Raw genomic sequence first — 26,325 nt, 5'->3', positions numbered from 1 at the left:
AGAGAGAGAGAGAGAGAGAGAGAGAGAGAGAGAGAGAGAACTGCCATTGGCAAAGCCACCAGTGCTGTGGGTAACAGCTGCTGATGTTGGGACAGGAAGACTACTATCCCCAACTCTGGAGGGAGGCCAGGCACATAAGCCACCCCTGACCAAGAATGTCTATTCTCCAGCTGTGTGACCTAGGGAACGAGAGTTTTGGCATGGCCACACTGTAATCGCAGGAGAGCTTATCAAACAGTGATAAAGGGGCACGGTGACATCAAGAGCAGAGCTGACTGTGATACAAGAAGTTAGTGTCCTGTCTTGAAGTTAGAAAAATTGCCCCCAAGCCAAGGAATGCAAACAGCTTCGAGAAACAGGAAAACCAGCTAAATGAATTCTTGAAACCACCAAGAACCCCTTGCCCCCAACACTTTGAGTTTAGATTTCTAACCTCTATAGTCATAAGAAACGTGTTGATTTAAACTATTGCGTCCACTTACTTTATTCCAGGGGGCTTAGGAAACCATCCCTGAGCCCTCCCCCCCGACCTGATCTGTAAAGTAGCAACAACTCAACCTGCACTGTGCAGTTGCTGGGGTGAACGCAGGAAGGTCAGCACACTGCCTGGCACACAGTATGCACCTCTATGTCACTCAGCCTCCCTGAATCCAGACACTTGAAGGCACAGGCAGGGCTGTACCTAGGGTCCAGCTCTTTTCAGGGGGTTCACATGCCAGGGTCTCCCTGGCTCCCTGGGTCTTTCTCTCTCCCTCAGTTGTACCTTAGAGTTTCCAGGTCAGCCTGGCATAGACAGCAGCCCACAGCTTTGCTTCCTCAGGGCACAAGGAAGGGCAGGGAGTTGATTGGGGGCAGGGGAAGTTCTTCAGAGGGAGGATTCCTAGCTCCCAACTTTGCTGCATGGATTAAGTTCAAATGAGCAGCCAGGCAAAAACTGAGAGTCCCTTCTCCTCTTCCTTCTACAAGGCAGGGTGGAAGCTGGGCTCTTCAGCGTTGGAAGAACTGCAGCTTAACCTTGCATAAAGCACCCAGCCACACATAGGTGCTCTCTGTGGTACCAAGGCACGGACAGAGAGTACAATCCCTGTGTCCGGTTGAAGAAAGTAGATCTGGGAGATGGAAAGGCTTTTTCAAGGTCATGTATCTGGCTCCGTCCTCAGGAAGGGTCAGAGCCAGGCTCTACTCTCCCTCAGCCCACTATTCTGGGTTGGTGATCCCCACACCTGGGCCCTCTTTCTGTGACTGCTTCAGATGCTCCTTCTCAATGTTCCCTCCTTCCTTACAGGGTGCAACAAATAGAATTGTGTTTTTTTTTTTCAATTTATGTTTTGTTGAGACGGAGGAGACTTATACTCTAACCTAGGCCAGCCTTAAACTCACTATCTAAGTCTAGGAAATCCTCCTGCCTCAGCCTTCTCACTGCCGGGCTTACAGTTTATTTATACCAAGGCCACCCAGTGTCAACTGGATGAGAGGTTTAAAACCCTCTGCTGGGCCATCAGGAAGAATCTGCTTCTTCTGCACTCTTCTATATGGTTGGGGGGGGCAGGGTTCAATGGCCCCACCTACTTGAAGAGTTCGATTGTGGTCTCACCCTGTGCTGGTTCAGGCCGTAGCTTGTTGATGGGGAGGTGTACTTGACACCCATCAGGAGCGTGTTGACCGAGATGAGGAAGTATTGATAGAAGGCTAAGAGGGTAGGGAAGAGGCATGGCTGACAGATGCTACATGGTGGGGAAGAGGCTGTGGAGGGCTGTAACCGACCTGACACTGGGGGCCCAGGAGAATCTGGAGAGGCCAGAGCACTGGCGAGCCAGCCACTTCCGCCTCAACTCCTCTCTTTTCATTCACATGCGCTGCTGTTTCCAGTAAGTTTAAAAAAAAAGTGTGAATGTCACCTTACAAAGAACAATTGTGACTCAGAAAGCCCCTGGGAGGCTCTCTGGTGAAAGAGGTAGGAACTCTCTCGCGGACTCAGCAGGCATCCTCCAGCACCTGGAGACTCAAAGGTTCTGTTTACGGGTACAGGGTGTCATCTCCTGGATGGCCATACCCAGCTAGGTACTAAACCAATACACTCAAGTGAACTGTTGAACTTATTGTTTGGCAGGGGCAAGAATGGCCTCATCTTGGCTCTGTGCCGAACTCCTCTACGACATCACTGGAACTCTGCCCTGCCAGAGGTGTGTGAGCAGGGACATCCTGCCTGCCCCGGCGTTTTTCTGAGCGGAGACGAGCTGCCCAGACACCAGTACTTCTGCCTTGATACCACCACTCTGAAACTGACTCAGTGTAGGGAGGGGGTTTACCACCAGGACCTGAGGACCAAAGAAGAGGAACTTGAACAGTTTCGTTTTGACTCTTAAACCCACAGCTCACTTACTCTTACAAGAGCAAGCCTGTGGCAGATGAACCAACTTATTACCGGAAGTCAGGTTCTGAGCCTCCAGACCCTTCGCTCTAGGTCTGGAGTCCTATCCCTTCTCCAAGCCCCCTCTGCTCAGATTGCTCTGAAGCCTAACTTAGGAAACAGCGTGGCCCTGCTTTACCAGCATGGTGGGCTCGGGCTCAAGGGCACTGCCGACATAGGATAGCTAGTCTAGGAACTCTTTAAAAAGTGGTGGCAGATACTTCATGGGAGACCAAGAAATCTTTCCTGGGGTCAAAAGGCCATTTCCCCAGGCTAGAAAGGGCAAGTATGTGACTTCCCTTTGGTTCCAGCGGTCAGAAAACCTCATCGGCATTCTATATAGGTGGAAAATACTATCTCTAACTTAATAATACATGAAAAAGTATGGTACGTCCTCATTATCCCTCCTTATCGTTTTGAGAGGTCAGGTTCAAGTTTATCCCACTAAAGGCTAGGAGACACCAAGCATGTCCTGCAGATATAAGGTACAGGACTAAGGGGGCTGTCCTGGGCTGCTGGGACAGGTACCTGGGCAAGAGAGCACATTCTTACTGGGCCTCAACTTTACACCAGAACAGATGAAAGTCTATATTTTATTTTAAAAGTGTTGGTAAAGAACTAGGCAGCATACAGGAACTTGCTGAACAGTTAGTCTAACCAATCAGCGAAGGTCAGGCTCAGGGAAAACGGGCATGGTGCATTCCTTTAATCCCAGCACTCAGAAGGCAGAGGCAAGGTGTTCTCCATGTATTTAAGGTCAACCTGGTCCACACAGTGAGTTAGAGGCCAGCCACAGCTGCATAGTGAGATCTTGTCTCAAAAAGACAGACAGACAGACAGACAGACAGACAGAGACAGAGAGAGGGGGAGAGAGAGAGAGAGAGACTTGTTAACCTCTGCCCTCCCACCCACAAACACATACATGCACATAGGTAGACATATACATGCACACACACATGTGTTGATGAAATGTATACATAGTCAAAATCACATAAAAAGCTCCCTTTTTTTTCTTTCATTTTTTTTTCTCCTCTAAGGTCTTGCTATGTAGCTATGGCTGGCATGGAAGTTACTATATAAACCAGACTAGCTTTGACTTTTGGCAATTCTCCCTCCTACCACCCAGTTTAGAAAGGTTATTCTAAAACATTTTAAGTTTCATGTCCATCCTGGGAGGCCAGTGGTGGCTACCACGTTTGTTTGTTTGTTTGTTTGTTTGTTTGTTTGTTTGTTTTTGAGACAGGGTTTCTCTGAGTAACAGCCCTGGCTTGTCTCAGAACTCACTCTGTAGACCAGGCTGACCTGGAACTCATAAATGCACTCGCCTCTGACTCCCGGTCCTCTGCTGGGATTAAAGTCATGGACCACTACTGTCTGGCTTATGGCTGCTGTATTTCTTTAACAAGAAAAGTCAGGGATCAGAGGAGCGGGGTAAGTTGCTCATGCCTGCTCAGCTTTGAAGAGGAGACAGCCATTTGCCTAGAAGCCAATCTCTAATTCATGTTAGTGACATTTGAAGGCAGGACCTTTGGGAGATGAGGTAGTGGTGAGCCTTTGCCCTCATAAATGCATCGAGTTACTGAGAAAATGGCTTCTTAATAACTCTATCTAGCACTTCAGGGTGTCTCAACATGTGGCCCCTTCTGTGCTGTTATAAGGAAGGAAGTAGGCCCATCTCATGGTGAGCAAATCTGGCCTCATGTAATTGGACTTCTAAGAACAGATAAATGCCTCTTCTTTATAAATTACCTGACCTCAGGCATTTTATGACAGCTACAGATAAAGAACCATTCCGACGTCCACAGGAATCCAGAGCCCACATCTTAAGTTAGCCTAGACACAGTACTCAACCCAGTACTGAAACCAAGGACCACTGCACAGGTTCTAGATGACCCACCCAGCCTCTCCACACTGTGGAATCTATGGCTCAGAAAGTTCATCTTTTCAAACAGGGAATCAATGGTCCAAAGAGAACAAGAGAAATGCAGTCCACAAAATGGCAGACAAATAATCTGTCAATCTTCAATCTGATAAGGACTTGTCTAGAATATAGAAGCAGAAAAACTGGACATGCTTGTAGTCTCAGCACTTTGAAGGCTAAGGCAGGAGGAGCTTCATGACTTTGAGGCCAGGCTAGGTTACACAGCCCCATCTCAAGAAGCCAAAAAAAAAAAAAAAAAAAAAAAAACCCAACCAACCAACAAACCAGCCAAAGCCCCAAATCAAACAAGAACATAGCACCCCTCCCCCACCAAGCCAGAAGAAAAGCAACAAATAAATAATACAGCTGAAAAATTTAAATGGGTAAACGATCTGAAAACCTCTTCCTTCAAAGATCTGCAAATATGCTCAGCATCCTAAGTCTTCTGGGAAATGCAAATCAAAACCACCGTGAGAGATCACAGTACCCTTTTTAGGATGGCTGCTATAAAAATAGAAACCCAGTGTGGGTGAGGACACCGAGAAATGGGAAGCCTCCTGCATCGCTGCTGGAGTGGAAATCAGGGTGGCTGCTTTGGAAGACATCCTGACAGGGCCTCAGAAGGCCACACACAGAACTGCCCCTGACCCATCTCAAGACACAAGAGACAAACACAAATAATGGAGAGAGCCCATGTGAAGCGTCACACAAGTATTCCCAGCTGCATAGTTCATCAGAGCCCAAAACAGGGCTTGGAAAAACAAACATGGAAACAAACAAAACAACAACAAAAAACTCCCGATGGAGTATAGCCACAGACACGGTGGAAGAGTCTTTGGCAACGAAAAGAGAAATGGTGTGCTTGGGTAATGGCAGCACTGGGAGGTGGGAGCAGGAAGAGAGTTGAGTTTAAAGTTAGCCTGAAATGTATAGCAAGACTCTGTTTAAAAAAGAAAAACAGCATTGGGACACAAGAATCAACCTAAGAGATGGTATATACCAAGTGAGCCAGTCACAGAAGTGTATGTACTGTATGATACGAAATTCCCTGAAGAGATCAGCTATGTGTAATTGTCTTTGGCTTGAGAAAACAGGAATGACTGGCTGCCAATGGGCCCAAGGTATCGTCCTTGGGTGGTGATGGCTCCCAACTCTGTGAAAATATTAAAGCAAATTAAAGGTACACTTTGAATAAACTGTCTGTTAATTATATTGCAGAGAAGTTGCTATAAATTATTAAAAAGAATAGGCGGGGATGAAGGGATAACTCAGCTGAGACATGCTCACCTCCTGCAACGAAGCTTTGGATTTGCACCTCAGCACTGCATAAAACACGTATGGTCAACAGTTTTCATCCCAGAGTCAGAAGCTCAAGGTCATGCTTCCCTCCATAACAGTTTGGGGCCAGCCTGAACCAAACACAGTAGTCTAAAATGAACAACATGGTAGCCGGGGACTGGGTAAGAACAGACTCATCTCACTGGGCAGTGGTGGCACACACCTTTAATCCCAGCACTTGGTGGGTAGAGGCAGGCAGATTTGAGGCCAGTTTGAGTAGCTTCAAGGCCAAGTTTGGTCCAAAGCTAAATAGAGAAACTCTGTTTCAAAACCAAAACCAAACTAAACCAACCAAAAAAAAAAAAAAAAAAAAAAAAAACAGAGAGAGAGAACAAGCTCATTCCAGTGATCTTACAATTCAGCAACAGTTCAGATTTATTAATTTATTTATCTATTCATTCATTCACCTTCATTTAATGTGTGTATATTTTGCTTACATGTATGTTTGTGCAACATGTGTATGCCTGGTACCCTCAGAGGTCAGAACAAGTCATTGGACCCTTGGAACTGGAATTCAATATGGTTGTGAGCTACCATGTGTGTGCTGGGAATTGAACACAGGCCCTCTTGCAAGAGCAACAAGTTCTCTTGACCACAGAGCCATTTGCTAGCCCCAGACAGTTAAGAAAGATATTTGTTGAGGTATACCTCATAGCCTGCTGAAGCTGGCACAAGGCAACTTCTGACAAAGGACATTGTTTTTATGTTCTATTAGCTATTTACCAATATTTCTATATGCTAATTGTACAAAAATCATAGTTTCCTTATGACATTTTCATATATGAATATGGCCTACTTCCAACAGTCTTTCCTTTCCTCTCTTTTTCTACCACCTCCAGCCCTCTTTCTGGTCTCCAAATCCTCTCTTCCTAGCCTAGTGTTCAGAGGTAATTCCTGGTAGCTTGTCACATCTACGGTTGTAATGGAGATGCCACAGAAACTGGCATTGCCACAAATAAAGGTTTCTTTTAAACATTGCTTTGCCTTTTTAGATAGTCATATTATAGAGCTGTTCTTGGTCTTGAACTTGCAATCCTTCTGCCTCAGTCTCCCAAGTTCTGGGGCCATCAAACCTGGCTTAAAAATTACTTTAAAATTAAATTTGATTTTGTAGAATTTCATACATATATGCTATATTTACATCAGTTTTTCTTCCTCTTTCTCCCTCCCTCTTCCATATTCCCCTGCTTCCTCTCAGATTCATAGCCCCTTTTTATTATTTATTATATGTTTACATAAAATAAATTGAATATATAAATGCATAAATATACAAATACAACCTGCAAGAGGTAGTTAAGTTAGACAGTTACCAGCATACCACAGAGAATAGCATAGGTTGGACAAGAAAGGGCAAGAAGCTTGATATTCAAACAGAACAAGTGTCCATGACAGGTACCTACAGAACTAGATTAGTGTTTGTACCCCAAGCCCTGACTCTTCTGGTAGATACCTCATTCTCCTACATAAGCATGTAACTCACAGACCATCCACTTTGATACATTAAACATCTTAAAACCTGATTCTTTTGAGTCTGGCTTCTTGGACTTGGCAGCCATGTGGGAGATTTGGCATATTGTCAACATGTGGTTGTAGACCGACTGTTCATTCTTCTTTTCTTTTGTTCATACATGTGCATGTTTGTGTGAGTGTGTGCATGTGTGTATGCCACAGTACATACATGGAGGCCAGAGGACCTTAGTTATCAGTCCAAACATCTCGAAACAGGACCTCTTGTTTAAAGCTTTCTGCATCAGTCCAGCTGAACTATGAGTTTCTGGTTCTCCAGGTTTTCACTCCTTCCCCCTGTAGGGATATACTGGTACTGCAGACATATGCCTGTCTGTATCCAGCTTTTTACATGGATCCTGTGTGGTCAGGCTGCTGTGACAAGTGCTTTACCCAGTGGGACCCCTGTCTAGTCTGGACTGTTCATTCTCATTATTGAATACATCCTATAGATAGTGGCATCTTCTACTGTGGCACAGCCAAGGCTGGGCCTTCTAGGCTTTGGGTAGAGAGGAAAAGTTGAGGCCACAGGGACAGGTTGGGAAGAGCTAGCCTAGGCATATCTGCTAGTCTTTTCTTAGGTTGGCACAGCCATGAAGAATGTCGGAGAGGCACGAACACGTGACTGAAGGTAGAGTCCTAGAGGCTGAAGTGTGTTCCAGTCTGAGCTTCTCTGGTAGCTGGGATGACAGGCCTATGTCACTGTACCCGGCTGAGGCTTAAGTGGTTCCAGCTGAGCAGGAATTAAGCTTGTACTATCAGACAATGTGCCCTTTGCATCTTTGTTCTGCAGCTTAGGACTCCATAAGAGGTCCATTGTCCAGTTGCCCGCTTCTGTGTGGGAGTCAGCACTACGCAGCGTAAGCGTGCCTGAGCCAAGTGCAGCACAGCTCCCTGACATTGACCTTCCATGGGGGTAACGGGGTCCCACAGGCTTCTAAGGGGGGCAGCTATATATGCCTTTCCTTCACTCCCTTTAGCAAAAAGTGGCTCAGAGAGATCCTGCAATATGTGTACAGGTCTTTCTGCTGTTTCCTGCTGAATCACACAACTGCTGAATTCCTTCAAATCTCAGAAGTGACAAGTGTCTTTTTTATAGGCTAATGACTGGTTGGTGGTTGCTGGCCTCCAAGGCTGACTAAGGACAGATCAATGCAAGATGACAGGGTTCTGACTTTTTAGTTCCAGCCAGCCAGAAAGGCAGAGGACTGAAGGTTAAGGTGAGCCTTAGGAACCATCCTGTCCATGGAACAAAGCCTCCACAAACCCCTAAAAGCATAGAGCTTCAAGAAGGAAACTGAGCACCTGTCAGTGGCTGGAGGGTGGGGAGCGGACCTGGTTCGGAAGCCTGCTTTCTATTATCTTATCTCAGGCTACATGTATCTCCAGCTCGTTCCTGTGAAATGTCCTCTATAAAGACCTGGTGAGTGACTTTCCTCCAGTTAGGTCTGTGACCCTTCTAGCAAGTTAATCCAAGTGAAATCTGTGGGAACCCCAATTGATAGCCACTGTCAAGCTTGGGACTCCTGCTGAGGACTTGGGTGAACAAACCCTTCCCTACAGGATCTGTCAACATCTTTAGGTAGAGATGGCATCAGGATGGAGCTGTGTTGACACACTCATCTGGTGTCTCCCACAGCAAGTACCTTTGCAGCAGAGTGTAGCATGTTCTCGGACGTCCTGCAGAGTCCTTTCTAGCTATTGACCATGTCACATGCTCTGTCATTCGAGGATTGCTAAGTGATCACTGACTGCATGTCCAGCACTCAGTAGATTCTGTTTTTTTTTTGTTTTGATTTGTTTTTTTGAGACAGGGTTTCTCTGTGTAGCTCTGGCTGTCCTGGAACTTACTCTGTAGTCCAGGCTGGCCTCGAACTCAGAAATCTACCTGCCTCTGCCTCTCGAGTGCTGGGATTAAAGGCATGTGCCACCACTGCTCGGCTCACTTCTGGTTTTAGTCTCAGGCCTTGTAATCCCAGAACTCAGGACAGAGAGACAGGCCAATCACCTGAAGTTTGAGGCCAGCCTGGTTTACATAGTGAGTTCCATGTCAGCCCTCTCTCAAACAATATGAAACAAAACATTACCAAACAACCTCTCCTCATAAAAATAGAAACCCTAAAACAAAAGCCAAAGTGGAAACTGTGCCACTGTCCTGATTCCCACCCTTCAGAACCCAAGTGATAATAGCCCCTTCCCCCCACAAAAAAAGCAAAGAAAAAAGGTCCACTCAGGCCCATAAACTGCCACCCTGGGGCTGGCCAGAAGATGTACTGCAGGTGACAGGAAGTCCCAGGGGGCTTTCCCTGGCCTACAGGGGATAGAGGAAGTCAGTGAGTGGCTCTGTAAGACACCTTTCCAGCTACTGGAGCTGAGTACCAAGTACCACATACTTCTCAAAGGAAACCTGAGGCTCTTGGGGCTTAAGCAACCTGTGCTGACCTCTCAGTAATGTCTGTTGACACATTTGCTGGTATGTGGCCGTGGTTGGGCCACAGAACACACGGAACTGGGCCTGCGGAACACCAATGTCTGTGTCCTTCTCCATGTACCTTACTACTGTGCAAGTGACAGTTGCAGCTTTATAAGTGCCAAGTCCATGATGGGCAGTGTTTATACTATCAAAGGAGGTCTCTGTGCAGAGAGCCCTGTACAGGGTTGCAGGTCACCCTCCCTTTTGGTGACAATCCTAGAGTTAAGACTGGAGCTGTAGTCCTGGAGTAACTATGTTTACTGGTGGTACCTGGGGCTCACCTGAGGGCTGGGTTTAAAATTCTGATTCTTGGCTCCCTCCTGTGGCTCAGTTTCCAGGGAGAGTGTCCAGGAACCTGGTTCTCTGTTAAAGTGCCCAGAAGCTCAGAGCCCAGCCAGTGTATTTTCAAGTTGGTTACAGGTGACACATTTATGCTTTGCTTTCTGATCTGCTTGGAAGTGTAAGTTGGCATCTGAATCCCCACAAAGGCATCTCCCCTAGTAGAAGCAAAAAGGTTTCATAGTACCTGGCTAGGGTTTGCTGGATGCTAAGACTTATGGAAACAGCTGTGTTTATCTGTGCTTTACCTCCTGTTTTCAGAAGCTTACACTAGGAGGCTAGTTTCAAATCTAGCCTCTAACACCAAGAACAGCTTGACTCTTACTATAAAGTTACTCCTTAACCTGTGAACCAGCATCATCTGTAAATGCACCAAGAACTCAGCCTCACCACTGTTAACCTGCAAGGGAAGGCAAGGCTAGGAGTGAAGACTTCACTCTCTAGGGTAGCAAAGATGACTCTGGAGTCATCCTTCTGTTTCTGGCCTGTGTTTATTGCGGGCCTGCTCTGGCTGCTGTGGGGTGCTACCCTCTAGCCCTGAAGCCTGTTGAATCTATAATGGCCACCTCCTGGTTGCCAGTCCTCTTGTGGCTAAGCCTACATTTGTAAAATTCATATACTTATACTCATTTACCTGAACTCTTCTTGCTCTGTGAGCATTGCAGGGAGAACATGGCGCTGTCTTTGTATCCATAGGTACAAACATGGCTGGTATCCTCAGGCCACAAAGGAAATGTCTACATCAGCTTAGTAGGCTCATGTTAGTATTCGGTTGACTTCACCCCATGAATGCTGGCACACACTTAACACAGTACTCATGACAGAAGTGAGCCCATTCAATAGCCCCACAACATGAAACTGGGGGAGATTAAATATATTTCAGACATGAGAACCCATTGAAGAGGGCCAAATAAAAGCTGAATGTCATTAGTTTGTGTCATCACCCCAGGGCCTCCTCTGAGAGTTAGGAAGACTTACAAATGGGGGTAGGCAGGCATAGGCTTAGAGAAGAAAAAGACAAAGAGGAAAAGGGAGGGATACTGTCATTGAAGTCACAGGACATAGGGTGGCAACTGCTACCTGTCATGCTATGTGGCCTAGTGAAGCTTACCTCACAGGAGGTTAAACACGTATGAAGGAACACGGGCTGTCTGTACCGAGCACTCAGAGAACCAGGGTGTGACCCCAGAGACCCTCCAGTTTCTAGACCATTCCTTTAGATATGGCTGCCACTCTCCAGAGGACAGCTGTTAAGTGTGTGTAGGATTGAAGCCATAAGCAACCAATGGGAGACTGCATTTTATCACAAGACAAGCTGGCTGTTTTTGAATCCTGGGTTCCACAGGTTACTGTTCCCCTTACAGAAAGATCCTGATAGGAAATCGCAGCCTTCCCTGTCAAAGCTGCTTTTGTTGGCTGTATGGTATTTGTCTTGCTTTGGAACAGGCAGGAAATGTACTAGCTTTCAAGAAAGGAAACTGCAACATCTTCCTGATGAAGCTTTCTTCTGCTCCCAGCAATCTCTGATTAGAACTGTGTCAGGAAGCCTCTTGACTGTAGGAATCCTGAGAATAGCCTCAGATCGAGAATTGCTCCTGACTCGGGTTTTTCCAGCCACGAATCTCCACCCCTGCATACATTTCCCTGCACCTCATTTCCAGGCCCCTCGGGCTCAGAGAGGAGATAGTAGATACTGCAGAGTCCATTTGCTTTGTCTACCCAGCTTTGTGGCTGAACCAGGAGTGACAGCCAATGCAAGACAGCCAGATGCAGCCCTCAGCACATTAACATATGATCCTGGCCATAGGAAAAGGTGAAAAGTTATAAAGGTATGTAAATAATCTCCTCGGGCATGCTACGTTGGTTGTCTTGATTGCTCAGTAGCCATGACTACCTGCAAGGACTGCCACAGGAGATCCTTTACATTCATCATGGAGAGACTCACAAGGCTCCTCCCTAAGGTTAGACAGGCAGTTAAGGGTTGTTGGGTGAGGGGCTTACAAGGCCCCTCCACTCCCTGATACAAGATGTTAGAGTTCTTCATGGTGTAGTTGCCTATAAGCTGATCCTATAAGTAACCGCTCATGGGAACTCCTGTAGGTATCCCCAGTTAAACACACTGATTCACCAAGATAGACTTGGATGAGCTGTCTGGTCTGCCCTTAGTGCCGTATCTGGGATGAACAGTTGTTTGTCTCCCCATGAAAACTTTACACATGGTGGGAGTGAGCGGGGGACTCAGGCAAGCCTGAAAGGTCACATACTGTTATGTATCTAGAATGAGCTGTGACAGAGTAGCTCATGCTTCCCATCTCTGCCCAAAATCCACATCATTTAGTTTGTTTGTTTGTTTGTTTGTTTGAGTCAGAAAGTAGTGGACAACTCACAAAATGGCCTGATTTCAGATGCTTGGGATCAACTGAGAATATGTTTATTTAAAAGCAATTTTAAATATTAAAAAAGTAGAAATTAACACATACAGTACTGAGAAACTGTCACATTAAATACATGTGAAATGAAAAGCGTACTGATGCTTCATGGTAACTCCCAGGTACGGATGTGGGATTTAACTAGTGGCAGGCATGACTGGGCTCCTATATCCCACGTCCAAGTGGTAGGCAATAAAAAAATAAATAACAATTGCTGTCCAACAAGAAAATAAGACACACTGTTTGCAGACATAATTTTTCCCTTCTGGGGAGACAAAGGAATGAGTTTGATCTTCCTTTCTTAAGACTGCATATGTTCAAAATATTATGTCATGTATAAAACTGTAGATAGTGGCTTACCCCGTTCCAGAACAAGGTCAGATTTAAACTTATAACAACATTGCCAAAGGAACATCTACCTAGTTTTCCTATGTCCCAAAGTACAATGGAGTAGAGAAAACTCAAATTCCTGATGGGAAACAGACAAAAACCAGAAAAGAAAGGTATGAACATACATTTGTGTGAGTCCCTGCAGCAGAAGAAATTAATAGCTCTTCGTCATTTTAGAGATGGAGCGTGTTTGTTTAAAAACCAGCTCATGTTCAAATCAGAAGACAGCCTAGACCTCCACAATGCAACTTCAATGGGTCTTAAGAATGTGTGAACGAAATGGCACACTGGGCAACCACCCCATTCTTGAAACCACTCTGGCTGCTGGGTGCTGCTGGCCACACACCAGCATGCTGACAGGCACCTTCTGCCCTTGGTTCGGTGTGGGGATGCACAGGTGCTCAGACACTGTGGAAGCAATCGCTCAAGATCAGTTCCCAGGAACAGCTCATATTGCATTTTGCAGGTTTGTCATGCAAGGTTTATTTCTTGGTTGGCTATTCAGAGTTCTCACTGTCACCACTGAGGCAAAACTGACTTAGTATTTAACGAGCACTGTGGCTACCACAGGGCTCTTCCCACAGGCTTCATGGGAACTCTGCTTCTGTGAAATCAGTGTTTTTTTTTTTTTTTAATTCATCGGCAAGATGACCTGTTTAAGAGTATTTGTCTTCTGTGCCGTGGTCAAAATGAACTGAAGTCAATGTGACACAGCATGACAGTACACCTCAGAATCACAACAGTCCTGGACTCAGGAGCACAGACAGCTACTGCATCCTTTCTACAAACTCACTCTGAAGCCAAAGATGGAAACTCAATGTGCTAAATGGGAAAAGAATCGTAACAAAGAAAAACACAAGCAACAGCAAACCAGACAGACAGACAGACAGACAGACAGAGATGGCTTGCAGAGAGCTTTATCACAGTGCAATTCATAGCAGCGTCAACAACTTGGTTATAACTGACCTGAAGGGCACGTGTCCACTGGGTAAGTTGAGGGTAAGAAAATTACTCTAGCATTTGAGTTTAAGGAAGAGAAGAGGGAGGAGAAAAAGAAAAGCGTGGTGTCAGCACCGGGATTCTGCACGAGAAAACAGAAAGACCGACTTTACAGTTTTCCACCGTGACTAGTAAAGGTTTAATCAAGAACAAAATGAAGAAAGTCATGTCAAATGCTTGTCAAACACCGTTGGGGGTGTGCTGTGTCAACACGATGTGCGAACCCTCTGGAAAAGGCCAAATGAGTGACCAGAAACAAGTATTGTTGCAATCTTGTAACTTCTGTTTTAATGGCAATCAAGTTTAAAAATGTACAGTTCACTTCTTCATACTGTTTGTTCCTTTATAAAAGGCAGAATTCGGGTAAGCGTCTAGATGCATGCATAACGGAGAGGCAAATAGTTTCTGGCAGTCCTTGGTTCCTCAAAGTGGACTTCATCAGACGTGGTTTTAAGCTTTTGTCAAAATAGTCATGAAGGGTATGTTACTTCTGCATAATGAGGTAATATCTCAGGGGTGGCCACTCGCCACAGATGTACAAGTCCACTCATCTAAGCCCGCACGAGGCTGCACGCTCTGGAAAACGCTGCAGAGGATTCTGTGTCAGTGAGTATTTGCTGAAGGAATAACACCATTAACTCAACACTTTTCTGTAATAAATACCAAAGTAGGTTTTGTAGCTGTAAACTGTGTACACAGATAACTACAGGCTGGCTGGCCAGGGGCTAACTTAACGTTCCACCCGGAGCGCAGAAGCCACCTCTGCTAATGTTGCATGTTCAGTAACGCCACTGAGAATACTGCATTGCTACGAGTCAGCACTGCACCCTTCAACAGCTGCTGCAGACTCTTCACCTGGAAAGCCAGCAGTTCCTAGACTCCTGCTTTTTGTTTGCTCATAAAACAGCACAGAGATATGTAAGTGCTAGATGCCAAGGATGGCTTTGGCAAACCAGTAAGGCGCACCAGGTCCCGAGGTTACCCTAATACTGGTGAAGGCAGAAGACCACAGGATATTTACAATACATACTATATTCCCCTCCTGAGTGGCCCTTCCATGAGTTCTTGGTCTGTAACAGCAGCTATATACATGTTGTACACAGGATTATATGGAGGCAGCGGTCTGGCATGAAGGGTGTGGACGGACAGAAGGTTCTGCTTTTTGCTAGTCAGACAGGATGTGAACAAAGGACACTGGAAAGACACCCTTCCTTTCAGGCTGTCCTTCGATATGCCCAATCTGTAGGGAGAAAGGAGTAGTTAGACAGAAGTTAGGCAGGCAGCACCCAGTGATGGGTATACTGGATTAGGGCCCTCCTCATATCTGCTTGTAGGCCTAGGGTGAACTACACAGTGATATTAATAGCATTGCAAAGCAACAGCACAAGAACAAGTCCTCAGCCTTTCGGAGGTGTCAGCACTTCCCATGGTGCTGTGAGGAGATGGAATTACTGAGGAAGGCTTCCACAGGTGTCATGGGTCCATGCAGCCATCCCAGGGATCAGCTCAGATAAACCTTGATAAACCTCTTGCTTATAAAACTTGGTCAAAAAAAAAAACCTCCCTCTTCAGGCTTGTGTGATTAAGATTACAACAGGACAACTGTGCACACAGCAAGGTCCTGTGCCTTCTGGCTACCGCAGATGTCATCAGTGGTCTGAGACTGAGTGGCCTATGGCAGTTTTACCATTTGCAGCATAACCTGCAAGCCACAGTTACTTGCAAAACTTCCCTAATTACCTCCATGAGATCGACATTAACTGCACTGAAAAGCATCCTGTTGTGGGCTCTCCATAGAAAGCACAGCAAGACAATGTGCACTGGCTGTAAACACCCACTGGATGCACAGAAGGGTGCACTAGAGAGCTGGGCCGAAAGCTGGACAGGGCAGCTTTCCATTTCCTTCCCTCAAGTACCTGTAGTAGAGCCTGGTATGGACTCAGGAGCTGTACCTAGGCCTTCATGTTCCCAGTCTCCTCAGGAATGTGATTACTGGTAGGACCTGGCCTACCTCTCTCCTATCAATCTTAGTTGGTTCTGTGCTCAGGTTTCTTGAGTATTAGGATTTTAAGCCCTTTACTGGGACAAGTGTGGGTTGATGGCTCATAGAGTTTCTCTGAGGCACCATTCTGAAGTCATAAAAACGTTCCTTTTTCTTCCAAGAGTTTCATTTGGAGTCACTGGTTTCTTAGCAGTGACCACAGTCACTGCTGGATCAATGTAGCAACATTAACAGAGTGAACAAGAACAAGCTCTAGATACTACCACCCCCTCCAGGGGAAACAGGTTTACAGACAGGATGAACTTAATTCAAGTCCCCAGGATGAGTAACTGACACCACTGGGGGACTCTGGACTCTGAGTCACTGTCCTAAACTGGCCTTTTAGTGTACATTGGGAGCAGATTTGGCTCTGCCTCTGGCAAGGAAGGGCCTCTGAGTATCCCCAGCTCATCCTGATCCAAGAAAAGCACTGGATTGCCTGGCCTCAGCACTACTGACATGCCCTTCTGGGGAGCTTCCCTGAGCACTGTAGAGTGTCAGTAGCACATCTGACTTTTACTTGTTGTATGCTCATAGTCTAATTCCCAGGTCCTGAATATTAAAACATGTCCTGATAGTGTGGTGTCCAAGGACCTAGGGTGGCAAAACCACCCAGATTCCTGTTGAGAAAACTACTCAGTCAAAGCAAAGCCTAGAGTTCTTGCAGGCCCAGAAGACGAAAGCCGAAGGCGTATGCGTGCTCATGTGCAAACAAGTGAATGTGTGTTTTTGGGCAGCCGCTGGTTCTGCTGGCCCAAGCAGGAAATGCAAGGCCACTTCCTGGCAGACAGACATGAGCCTCTCTTGGAAAGAGGTAAAATTCATTCTGATGCTGAGAAACATAAACAAGGATTGTGTTTGTGGACACAATTGTGATTGTGTCAGTTAACGTTCTAACACTGTGCTCTCTTTACTGAAGACTGAGGACCGTCTTAAGGGCTGAGCTTGCATGGGACCATGGCCTTTGTCTCCTGGCTCAGAGAATAAGAGGTGAGAGCAGCAGCTCATGTTTAGAGCCAGGCCTGACCTGGAATTAGCTCTGTGGCCATGCACTGTGACCCAAGCTCTAGAGCTTGAGTTTTGTAACTGAACAACTAGAAAACACACATAAAAAACTAGGCTGTCATATGACATCATGGGGGAAAGTGTAACATAAATGTTAATACTCGTGGCCAATTTCAAGGTAAGATTGTCTCTTTGTAGCATAAACTTAGTGACAGAGGGGCAGATGGGATGGCCGTGGGGTGAGTCACACACCTGCCAGGCAGGATCCGCACAGCCACCAAAGGAGTGGAGGCTAGAGAAATGAAGGGGTCACACAGACAAACACAGGTACGTACCCACCACTCCTGGTCCTCTTCCCCGGTGACAATGATCACCTCCCCCTCGATAAACGTGAGTTCATCGTCATTGTCTGCCTGGCAGTCATAGATGGTCTTCACACGCCTCACTTTATTTTTCCCCTGCAATAAAAAAAGAACATGTTTGAGTGGAGAGCAGGTAACAAGGGCAAAACAGAACAGCACTCTTCACAAGGTAGTGAGCCCAGCCTAGGCTTTCGTGTGTGTGTGTGTGTGTGTGTGTGTGTGTGTGTGTGTGTAGAAGGCTGACGTGTCCCCTGGGTACTGTATATTCTCAGGAATGGCTGGCATCAGCAGATAACTTTCAGCAGGGAGCAGCCAATGCAAGTAGCAACCACAACTCAGCTTTCTTGAAATGCGTTGGAGAGATCTGTCTTCCCACTGTCCACCCTGGCCCAGCATCAGCTTGCAGAGAAATGATAGCAGGAGCTATAAAAAAAATTGTTTGGAAACAACGTAAAGCAAAATGTGCAGCTTCTGCATGCTGAATGTGCAGCAGAGACAGATTTCTTAGTGCCTCATGCAAAATAGGTCAGAACACGCCAGGGAAGCCCAGGGAAGAGCCCCGGGAAGAGCCCAGAATTACACTTGTGATTCTGACCAGTACTTTTTGGCTGGATTTCCAGTTCTCTGAAGACAGGAAGATGGAAACAGAGTCAACACCTTCTAAGGAATACTTTTAGCACTCAGTTAATTAGATCACTGGCAATGAGACCAGCCAGTTATATCTTTAAGTGCTCTGGGCCAAGTGTCTTTTCCTCTCTGTCCCTGGCTTCCCTCTGGCTTTTCTGATGATCCTGGTTCCTTTCTGAGCTCCTGGGGGAGGGGTTGGGACATGTGTGCTGATGTGCTTCGAAGATTTGTAGAACCATGGCAGCAGACCTTCATCTCAGCACAGAGAGACCGAGAAGGCCTGCAATGTGCTCGCTTACAGGGAGTTTTAAGTGGGATACTGTCACCAATGCAGACAGCAGGAGCTGGAGTTCTGTGCACAACAGAAAGACTCGAGCAGCCGTCAACAGTGAGTGCTGAGGAAGGCTGGAAGGATGGCAAGCCAACAGTGGGGTTAGGTCCGTGGGAGGACGGCCACCTTACCTTTAGTGCTGATGTGCAGTACTGGTATAATAAAATGACCCAACAGAGGCGACACACACAGGAGTAAGAGTTTTGGTTCTCTCCTTTAACCTGGACTGCCTGAGTGTCCTATGTACATCTTCTTCGAGTATCACAGTTCCATAAAGATTGTGGGATTCTTGAAAAAACTACTTTTACATCCAAATAAGTTGGTAAATTATAGAGTGGGACACATTGTGTGGGAGAGGAATGACAGAAGGGCTACCAAACTCCGTTGGGGCTTTCCCTCTGTTCCCAGTGGGAAGACACAGTGAGGAACATACTCAGAAGCTACTCAGAACTCAGAGACAGAGACTGATCCTACAGAAGAGTGAGTTCAACCCTCGAGGCTCCTGAGTCAGATGCACAGCTGCTAAGTGCACACTATGGGGTGGCAACACACTGTTAGCTGGCCACTGGGCCAGTATCACATAGGCCCTTCTTGGATTCAAGGAATCAGACCCAGAGAATGAAGGACATTGCTAGCTAGACAGTTACATCAGGCATTGGAGCCATGTCTCAAAGCATGGCAGCTGGGGTCCAAATGTTTGCACCCACTAGGGTTTGCACCCACTAGGCTCTGCACCACCATCAGTAGGTGGGAGAGTGAGTGTGGGTCACTGCTCTCTTCCTATGGTGGAGCATACGGCCTCCTCCCATCCTTGGGAATTGCAGTCTGAGGATACTGCTTAGTGTTGGAGTACAGAGCACACATCCAGCGCTGGGTCCAGTTCCTAGCCCCATGAAAGGAGAAGTGCAGGAGCCTTTAGAGAAGAGCCTGACACTGGCTCCCACCTACCGTATTGATTTTTCTCGGCAGTGGTACAGGTGTCTCTGGCAGCGTGGGTGTGAGGTCGTTGGAGTCCTCAGATGCTTGCTTCTGGATGGCATCTCTGGACTGCACATTCGGAGACAGATCCCCGGTGTGTGACCTCTGTGTGACCTCTGAGGGTGGCTGCACCTTGGCTGAGACATCACCAGCCTGGGACTTTGCCAGCAGATCCCCCAGCTGTGGCTTGGGGGGAAGGTCCTTCATCTGTGGCTTGGGAGGTAAGTCTGAGAGCTGTGGCTTGGGGGGCAGGTCACCCAGTTGGGGCTTAGGGGGCAGCTCTCCAGGCTTAGGTGGTAACTCTCCAACTTGGGGCTTGGGGGCCAGTTCCATAGGCTTCGGGGGCAGCTCTCCAAGTGGTGGCTTTTGGGGTAGCTCTGTCAACTGTGATGATTTCTGAAAAGTCTCAGGTGGCATGTTGGCTCTGTCGAGGGAGAGATGATGGCTGGTCTCTGTCTTCCTTAGTGCCACTGTGGGAAGTGATGACAAGAGAGGAGTCACGGCACAGAGCAGATGAAGGCAGACAGTGTCACAGTCACGGAACAAAGGGCAAACAGTATCCTGAGTGCTGACCTGAGTGAGCACCAGGGAGGAGCAAGCCCAAAGCTCAAGTCTAGCCCAAGCCAGGATAAAGTTGGAAGCTGAGAAAGATCTACAGTTCAGCTCACAGCTCTGGGCGTTCACTAAGCCAGTGCTTGCTGACCATATCAATCCAGAATTGAAGAACACATAATATGATTTATGAAAAGAAGACTTCCTTATATGTGAGTTTACTAATAAATTTAATCATTAAAAAAATTTTAAGTATTTCTTCCTAGATTGTTGTTTTTGTTTGTTTTGTTTTTCTGGACAAGGTTTCTCTGTGTGGCCCTGGCTGTTTTGGAACTCTCTCTGGCCTCTAACTCAGAGATTTACCTGCCTCCGTCTCCCGAGTGCTGAGATTAAAGGCATGGATCACCACACTCTGTTATCTCCTGTATTTGTTCATAGAAATAGCTTTTTAAATATATTATTTAGCAAAAGCATTTGCCATGTTATTTAAGTTTATTAGAAGTACAGCTACACAGAGAAACCCTATTGATAAACCGAAAAACAAACAAGCAAACAAAAGGACAAAGTTACTTGTGAAGGGGCGAAGCGGCATGCCATTCAATCCTCCAGCTGTGTTTATTTCCCCTCGCTTTATATGACTCTCTCAGTACTGGCAAGAGGTTTGTCTGCTGCCTACCTAGCACCATGGCACCCTGTGACAGACACACACAAACTGATGAACATGTCACACCACACACACACACTGCTATATTATTCATTGTCTAAAACCGCTTTTGCCACTTGATGTGCTTACAAGTTTCTAGGTCAATGTCTCCTGTTCCCTAATAGTTGCACCCTGCTCCACTGGAAAATGCCACTTTGTACAATCATCCCTGTAACAAGGTAGGAACTTGAACTGTACCACTTGTGACACTCTTAGGACATTCCAGCTCACTCACTCACTGTGTGTGGCGGTTTAAATGAGAATGGCCTCCATATGCTCATATTTGAATACTCTGTCCCCTAGAGAACTGTTACTAGAACAGTTTAGGAAGGATTAGGAGGAAGAGGTGTGGCCTTGCTGGAGGAGGTGTGGCCTCTGAGGTTTCAAAAACCTAGGCCAGGCTCACTGTCTCTTCTTTCTGCCAGCTACGATTCCAGCTGCATGCCTGAATATTTCCTGCTACAATGATTATGAATTAACCCTCTAAAACTGTAAGCAAACCCATAAATTAACTGCTTTCTTTTATAAGAGTCTCCACAGTGTCTCTTCAAGAGCAATACAATAATAACTGACACACCTTGTCAGTGTATAACTCTGATCAAATTATGCAACCTCTCTGAACTTCAACTTCTTCACCTCTACAACTTGTCTGAAAGGATGGTCATGAGGATGACATGACTTAGTCAATGAAAAGAATGGATAGTGAGGACATGACTGGCATCGATATTCGACAGGGGTGACATTATTATTGCTTCTAAGTAGGATTCTCTGAAGCCAAGTAAGAGCTGTCATCTTATGAGTGAGGTTCTTTTCTTGGTATGGGAGCTGGGCACTCGGTGTGTGCTCATGAAGGTACACCAAGGAGCCACAGCAAGGGTGCTGCCCTCACACTGGAATGTGTTTAGAAAAAGCATCCTCAGAAGAGAGGGCCAAGGACACAGAGGGGATGCCTCAGTGCTAGTCGTTGCCCAGCAGTCCTGAGAGTGCTTCGGTTAATGGCCCGTCCATGCCCCAACCCTGTTCGTGGGCTGCCCAATGTGGCACGGCTCAAAAAGTAAGCGAGGGGCTAGAGAGAGAGCTCGGTTAAGAGCACTGGCTGCTCTTCCAGAGGATCCAAGTTTAGTTCGCAGCACACACATGCAGCTTTCAACAGCCTGTAACTCCAGTTCCAGAGATCCAATGTCCTCTTCAGGATTCCATAGCCACTGCACGCTCATGGTGCACAGACGTACATGAAGGCAAAAGACTCATACACATACATATAAAAAATTAAAACCAACACAAATAAAGCTAGGCTGTTTATAGTCCTCTCTTGGAGGCACCATCCAGGACTGGGAGCCATGGTGGCTCACGGCTCTGAAGATGAGATGAGATGAAGGAAACATGGAAAAAGTGGGCCACATGCCCTGTGCTCTGAGAGTGTTACGGAGATATCTGACACCGCAGCCAAGGGGCTCGGCTTTGACAATAACCAAGTGTGACCGAACCATCAGTGTGCCATGTGGGACCCAGGCTGCGGCTGAAGGGAAGGACCTTGGCCTCTCTGTGGAGACTGATGGATGGTGACTCAGAAAGTGCTTTGCCAAAGCTTGAAACTGGATCTGGTGACAGCTGACAGAAACCCAGAAGAGACAGAGGAACATCGGGGTTGCGAAGAGCAAGCTCCGGAATGCAAGCAAGCCCTGAAGCATTCATTGATGGTATGCTGCAGGCACTGTAGTCTACATGACTGGAGTGTCTCCTCAAGCTGCACATGTGCAACGCAGTCTTGGCTCTGAGGTAGTATGGGTGAGACAAGGTCATGAGGGTGGAATCCCATGACTGAATTCTGGTGGCCTTATAAGAATAGGGCACACAGACATACATGTCCTCCCTGTCTTCAGCCACGTGATGTCCCAGGTCAGCAACAAGACAGGCTGTTGCATCAAATGCATCTCCTAGACTTTACACTTCTGGAACCATCAGCCTAATTAAGGCACTTTTCTTCAGAAGGCTACCGGCCTCAGGACCTTTATTTTAGCAATGATACATATAAAAATAAACAGAAAACTTTTAAGAGTCTTAAGAGATATCTTATTTTGTTCTTTATTCAAATGATTTGTTTTAAAAGCCCACGTATGAGACAGCTGAGAGGAAGGAAGCTGTTTGATGTTTTGAAGCCTGGATTGCACACACATGAGATGGTTTGATATTTGCGATCTGCTGTGGAGTGACAATGGATTTCTAAGTAGGGGATCACACAAAAGACCAGGGAGACGCTCTTCAGCGTGGGGGAGGAAGAGCACTGGGAAGGCTACCTCACAGCTTGCTTTTTGTTTGCATTTTTTAGCAAGTTTGTTACGAAGAAATTTCAAACATTGAAAATATTGACAGAAAAGTGGGGTATTCTGGGGAGCACAGATCAGGATAGGAGATCCAGTAAACATGGCTGTGTGCTGATGGGAGACTCGGAGGAAAGTCATGCTGGAGGGGCCAGGAGCTGGAGTGCAGTCCTGACCACAGACTACCGACGACACACAGGCTGGTGGGGCACAGGATGGTGGCAGGGGCAGGCTCATACCCTGCAGAAACTGGGTCTTTTTTTTTTTTAAAGGACAGTGTTAAGGGAGGGTGACCCTTGTGAGGAGCATCAGGCATCAGGGGACTGCGTGAGGTCATGGTCAGTGATTGCCACTATGACTATTCCTGTAGGCTCTGTCCCAAGCCCGAGCACACACAGGGTCAGCCACTGAGCATACTGCACTGGAGGACAGTGCATGTCAGGGAGAGCTTTTTCTGTTGGACTCACACATGGGGAGAGTGTGACAGAGACAGAGGCAGAATGACAGCAGCTACAGGGGGACTACGAATCCTTTGAGTTTGAATCTTGGGGAAGCAAGCAGTGAGGTAGGTAGAATTATTCAGCGGTCATTATGAGAGACAGGGCAGAATCTGGGCAAAAGCCCCAGGAGCCACCAAAGGCTGTGGCTGGCTGCACTTGAGACAAAGTCTGAAAACCACCACCACTTTGACCGAGACAGACAGACTGGGTGAGTAGAGGAGCTAGCCTTCCTGTTCCACAGTCAGTAGGCTTGTGCGACTCTGCCACTGCGGCAGGAGCACTGCCAGCCCCACTGCAGATGTGCCACTTGACAGAGAGCTCTGCAGAGTGGCGAATCTTGGTGTACCTACATTAGCCTCACGTTTGCCTTCACTGAGCTGGGGCCAGTTCTGCTGTGGACACTGAGCATGGGCACCGACAACCTGGAGCCATCAGAGCTCTGAGCATTTACTCAGATCTAAGACTGGCCTGCTGGGTAGAGGCATTCACAAGGATCTAATGAAGCAAGAGCTTAAGATGGGGCTTCATGACTCTAAAGGCAAGCGGAGCTTTCTCTGTGCACTTATTTGAGTGGAAATTTTGTTTTATAAATGAAAAGCATGGTTAGGCTTTCAGAAGGTTTGGTCAGAGAGCCAAGTGTATGCTTGGCAAAGCAACAGCACTGTAGACACTGGTTTCCTGTGCTTCCCAGGCACAGGTGTCCCTGCTCTGCATGACAGATGCCATCCCAGTGAAGGCTGCCTGCGCTACCGCCTTGTGAGGGGGCCATCTGAAGCATGACCTCACCCTGTCCTTACACAACCTCAGCACACAGATGAGTGCTCCATGTGGGTAAAGTTAGAGTCTTTTGCCCAAGGTCTCACAACACTTGAGAGGGACAGCAGTACCTGAGGGCTGGCAATGTGTCTTCTGAGAAGGGTTATTACTACAGTATTTGCTCTATTGATAGATTCAGGTCTTACTTTCTTCATTTAACAAACATTTGTTGGGTACCTTCTCCATACTGCTCTAGACACCTGGGACAGATCAGCAAATGAAAGGGGCAGCACTCTGTCCCCAGGAGAGGTAGGGACACTTTAATACCATGTGAATATGAAGAGGAGGAGTCTTACCTTTCTGAGGTAGTTTAGGAAGCACTCTCGGGCCAAGGGCAGTCTTAGCAGAACTGGTGCTGATTGACAAATAATAGTTGTTTAGCATCAAAAAGTGCCATTTTCCAACAATGATCTATGACTCAGGTTAATTACAATCATTTCAAAATTATTATCTTCAGGATTTTTTTTTTTCTGAGACAGAGTCTCAGTCTTACTGTGTTGTCCTGGAACTCACTATATAGAGCTCCACCTGCCTCCGCCTTCTCAGTGATGGGACTAAAGGTGTGAGATACCAAGCCAAGACTCAAACTACTTGGGTTGGAGAGGTGGCTCACAGGAGAAAGGTGTGGCCACACAGGTGTAGGATCATCAGCAAATCTCCAGAACCCACGGAGAGGTAGAGGAGAGAACTGACTCTGCGAAACTTGTCTTCTGAATTCCACAAGCCCAGCGGAGCATGCTGGTCCCCTTTCATATCTCCTCTCTCTGTCTGTCTCTGTCTCTGTCTCTGTCCCTCCCTCCCTCCCTCCCTCCCTCCCTCCCTCCCTCTCTCCCTCCCTCCTCCCTCTCTCTCTCTCCCTCCTCCCCCTCTCTCTCACACACACACACACATGCACGCATGCACGCACACAAACTCATCTCCAATCTTATCAAAGACAATTTAACAAAAGATTATGGTATACTTTTTATACACTGGTTGGCCCAGATGGATAGTACTTGGAAAGTGAGGAAAAGTCAAGCAAGGCCCTCACTTCCAAGCTTTGTTTGGAGGTAGGTGATCATGTGTGAAGGCTCCAGGCACTCTGCACACTGTGAGGCTTGATGTCGCATATAGATGTACTTCATTCCATAGGCAGCCCTCATCACCCTCCCTTCCAGAGAACAGACTGACTGTACATATCTTTGATGGTAGTCCAGCCCTGCCCTGTAGTGGCCTTTCTTTGGAGGACATGCAAATAAGTAGGGGAAGTAACACCTAAGTCCCTGGACCAAGTCTGCAGCAAGTTGTTTGAATAATCAAATGTGACATCTGCTAGCTGGAAGCCACTACTTCCCCTTCACAAGACGCTGAAATGCTCCTCAGGGGTTCCAAGGAGCACCTTGTATTCAAGGAGCAAGAACAGCAGAGCACCTGGCATGAACCTCTGAGAATCCCTTATGGATGTCAGGCCTCCTGTCCCCTGGTGTCCCAAGAGTTGGCCGATCTTTCTTTTTCTCTATCGACCTAACTACCAAACAAAAGGAGTCACAGAAAGAGGATATGACAGGAGTTCTCCTTTCTGCCTGGCTCTTAGATTCCCTACTCTCTCCAGCTCTTGGGCAATACAACCTCCCTCTCTTGGGGGCAGGGAACAGCCATGTTCAGAGGAAGCTGCTAGGACATGAGAAACAGTGAAAAGGAGAGGGCCCAGTTTCCATTCTTGACTGTGTTTTCCTCACGTTCTGCCTTAGCTTCCTCTTGGGGAGGCACAGCTGCCTGATCAGTCAGTCACCCTTGAACACAGGGTAAAGTCAAAGCCTAGAGGATCAAAGTCCTTTCAGGAAGCCCCTGTACCAGCACCACACAGGGGTGGCCTGATACCATCGGAAAACACAGATATTTACATTATAATTTATAACAGTAGCAAAATTACAGTTATGAAGTAGCAATGAAAGTAACTTTATGGTCAGAGTCACCACAACCCGAGGAGCTGTATTAAAGCTTGACACATTAGGAGGGTGAGATCTGGTGCTCTAGGACACTTTGGGTGGGTGGGAGTGGGAATGGGTCTAGTTCACAGCAACATGATCCTGTTTACAAACACTTTGTGAGCACTTTAAGTCACTCTGCACTCTCTGCAGATGATCCGTCTGATTGTGTCTCCAGGAGGGAGAGTAAGAATGCAGCCAGGCTGGAGATGAGTGCAGGAATAGATGGCCAAGGCTGGAGGTGAGTGCAGGAGTGGACAGCCAAGGCTAGAGGTGAGTGCAGGAGTGGACGACCAAGGCTGGAGGTGAGTGCAGGA

At 46.9% G+C, this 26,325-nt stretch overlaps 1 protein-coding gene across 4 annotated transcripts in view; it reads right to left on the bottom strand.

Annotated features, from left to right (window-relative positions):
• Positions 1 to 12,402: 12,402 nt before the first annotated feature.
• Asap1 (ArfGAP with SH3 domain, ankyrin repeat and PH domain 1) overlaps positions 12,403 to 26,325 on the bottom strand; it is a 291,208-nt gene continuing 277,285 nt past the window's right edge. For all 4 annotated transcript variants that reach the window (XM_028773285.1, XM_028773286.1, XM_028773283.1 and 1 more), the window contains 4 exons: positions 24,338 to 24,396; positions 19,120 to 19,619; positions 17,187 to 17,309; positions 12,403 to 15,045 (listed from right to left, as the gene is read on the bottom strand). In XM_028773285.1, the coding sequence (XP_028629118.1) occupies positions 14,971 to 15,045; positions 17,187 to 17,309; positions 19,120 to 19,619; positions 24,338 to 24,396 (757 nt within the window). In that variant the 3' untranslated portion in view covers positions 12,403 to 14,970. The remainder of the gene's footprint in view (positions 15,046 to 17,186; positions 17,310 to 19,119; positions 19,620 to 24,337; positions 24,397 to 26,325) is intronic.

Source organism: Grammomys surdaster, unplaced genomic scaffold (genome assembly GCF_004785775.1).
Source record: "Grammomys surdaster isolate TR1022 unplaced genomic scaffold, NIH_TR_1.0 224, whole genome shotgun sequence".
NCBI classification, from domain to species: Eukaryota; Metazoa; Chordata; class Mammalia; order Rodentia; family Muridae; genus Grammomys; species Grammomys surdaster.
This window is presented reverse-complemented; position numbering and strand designations above follow the sequence as displayed.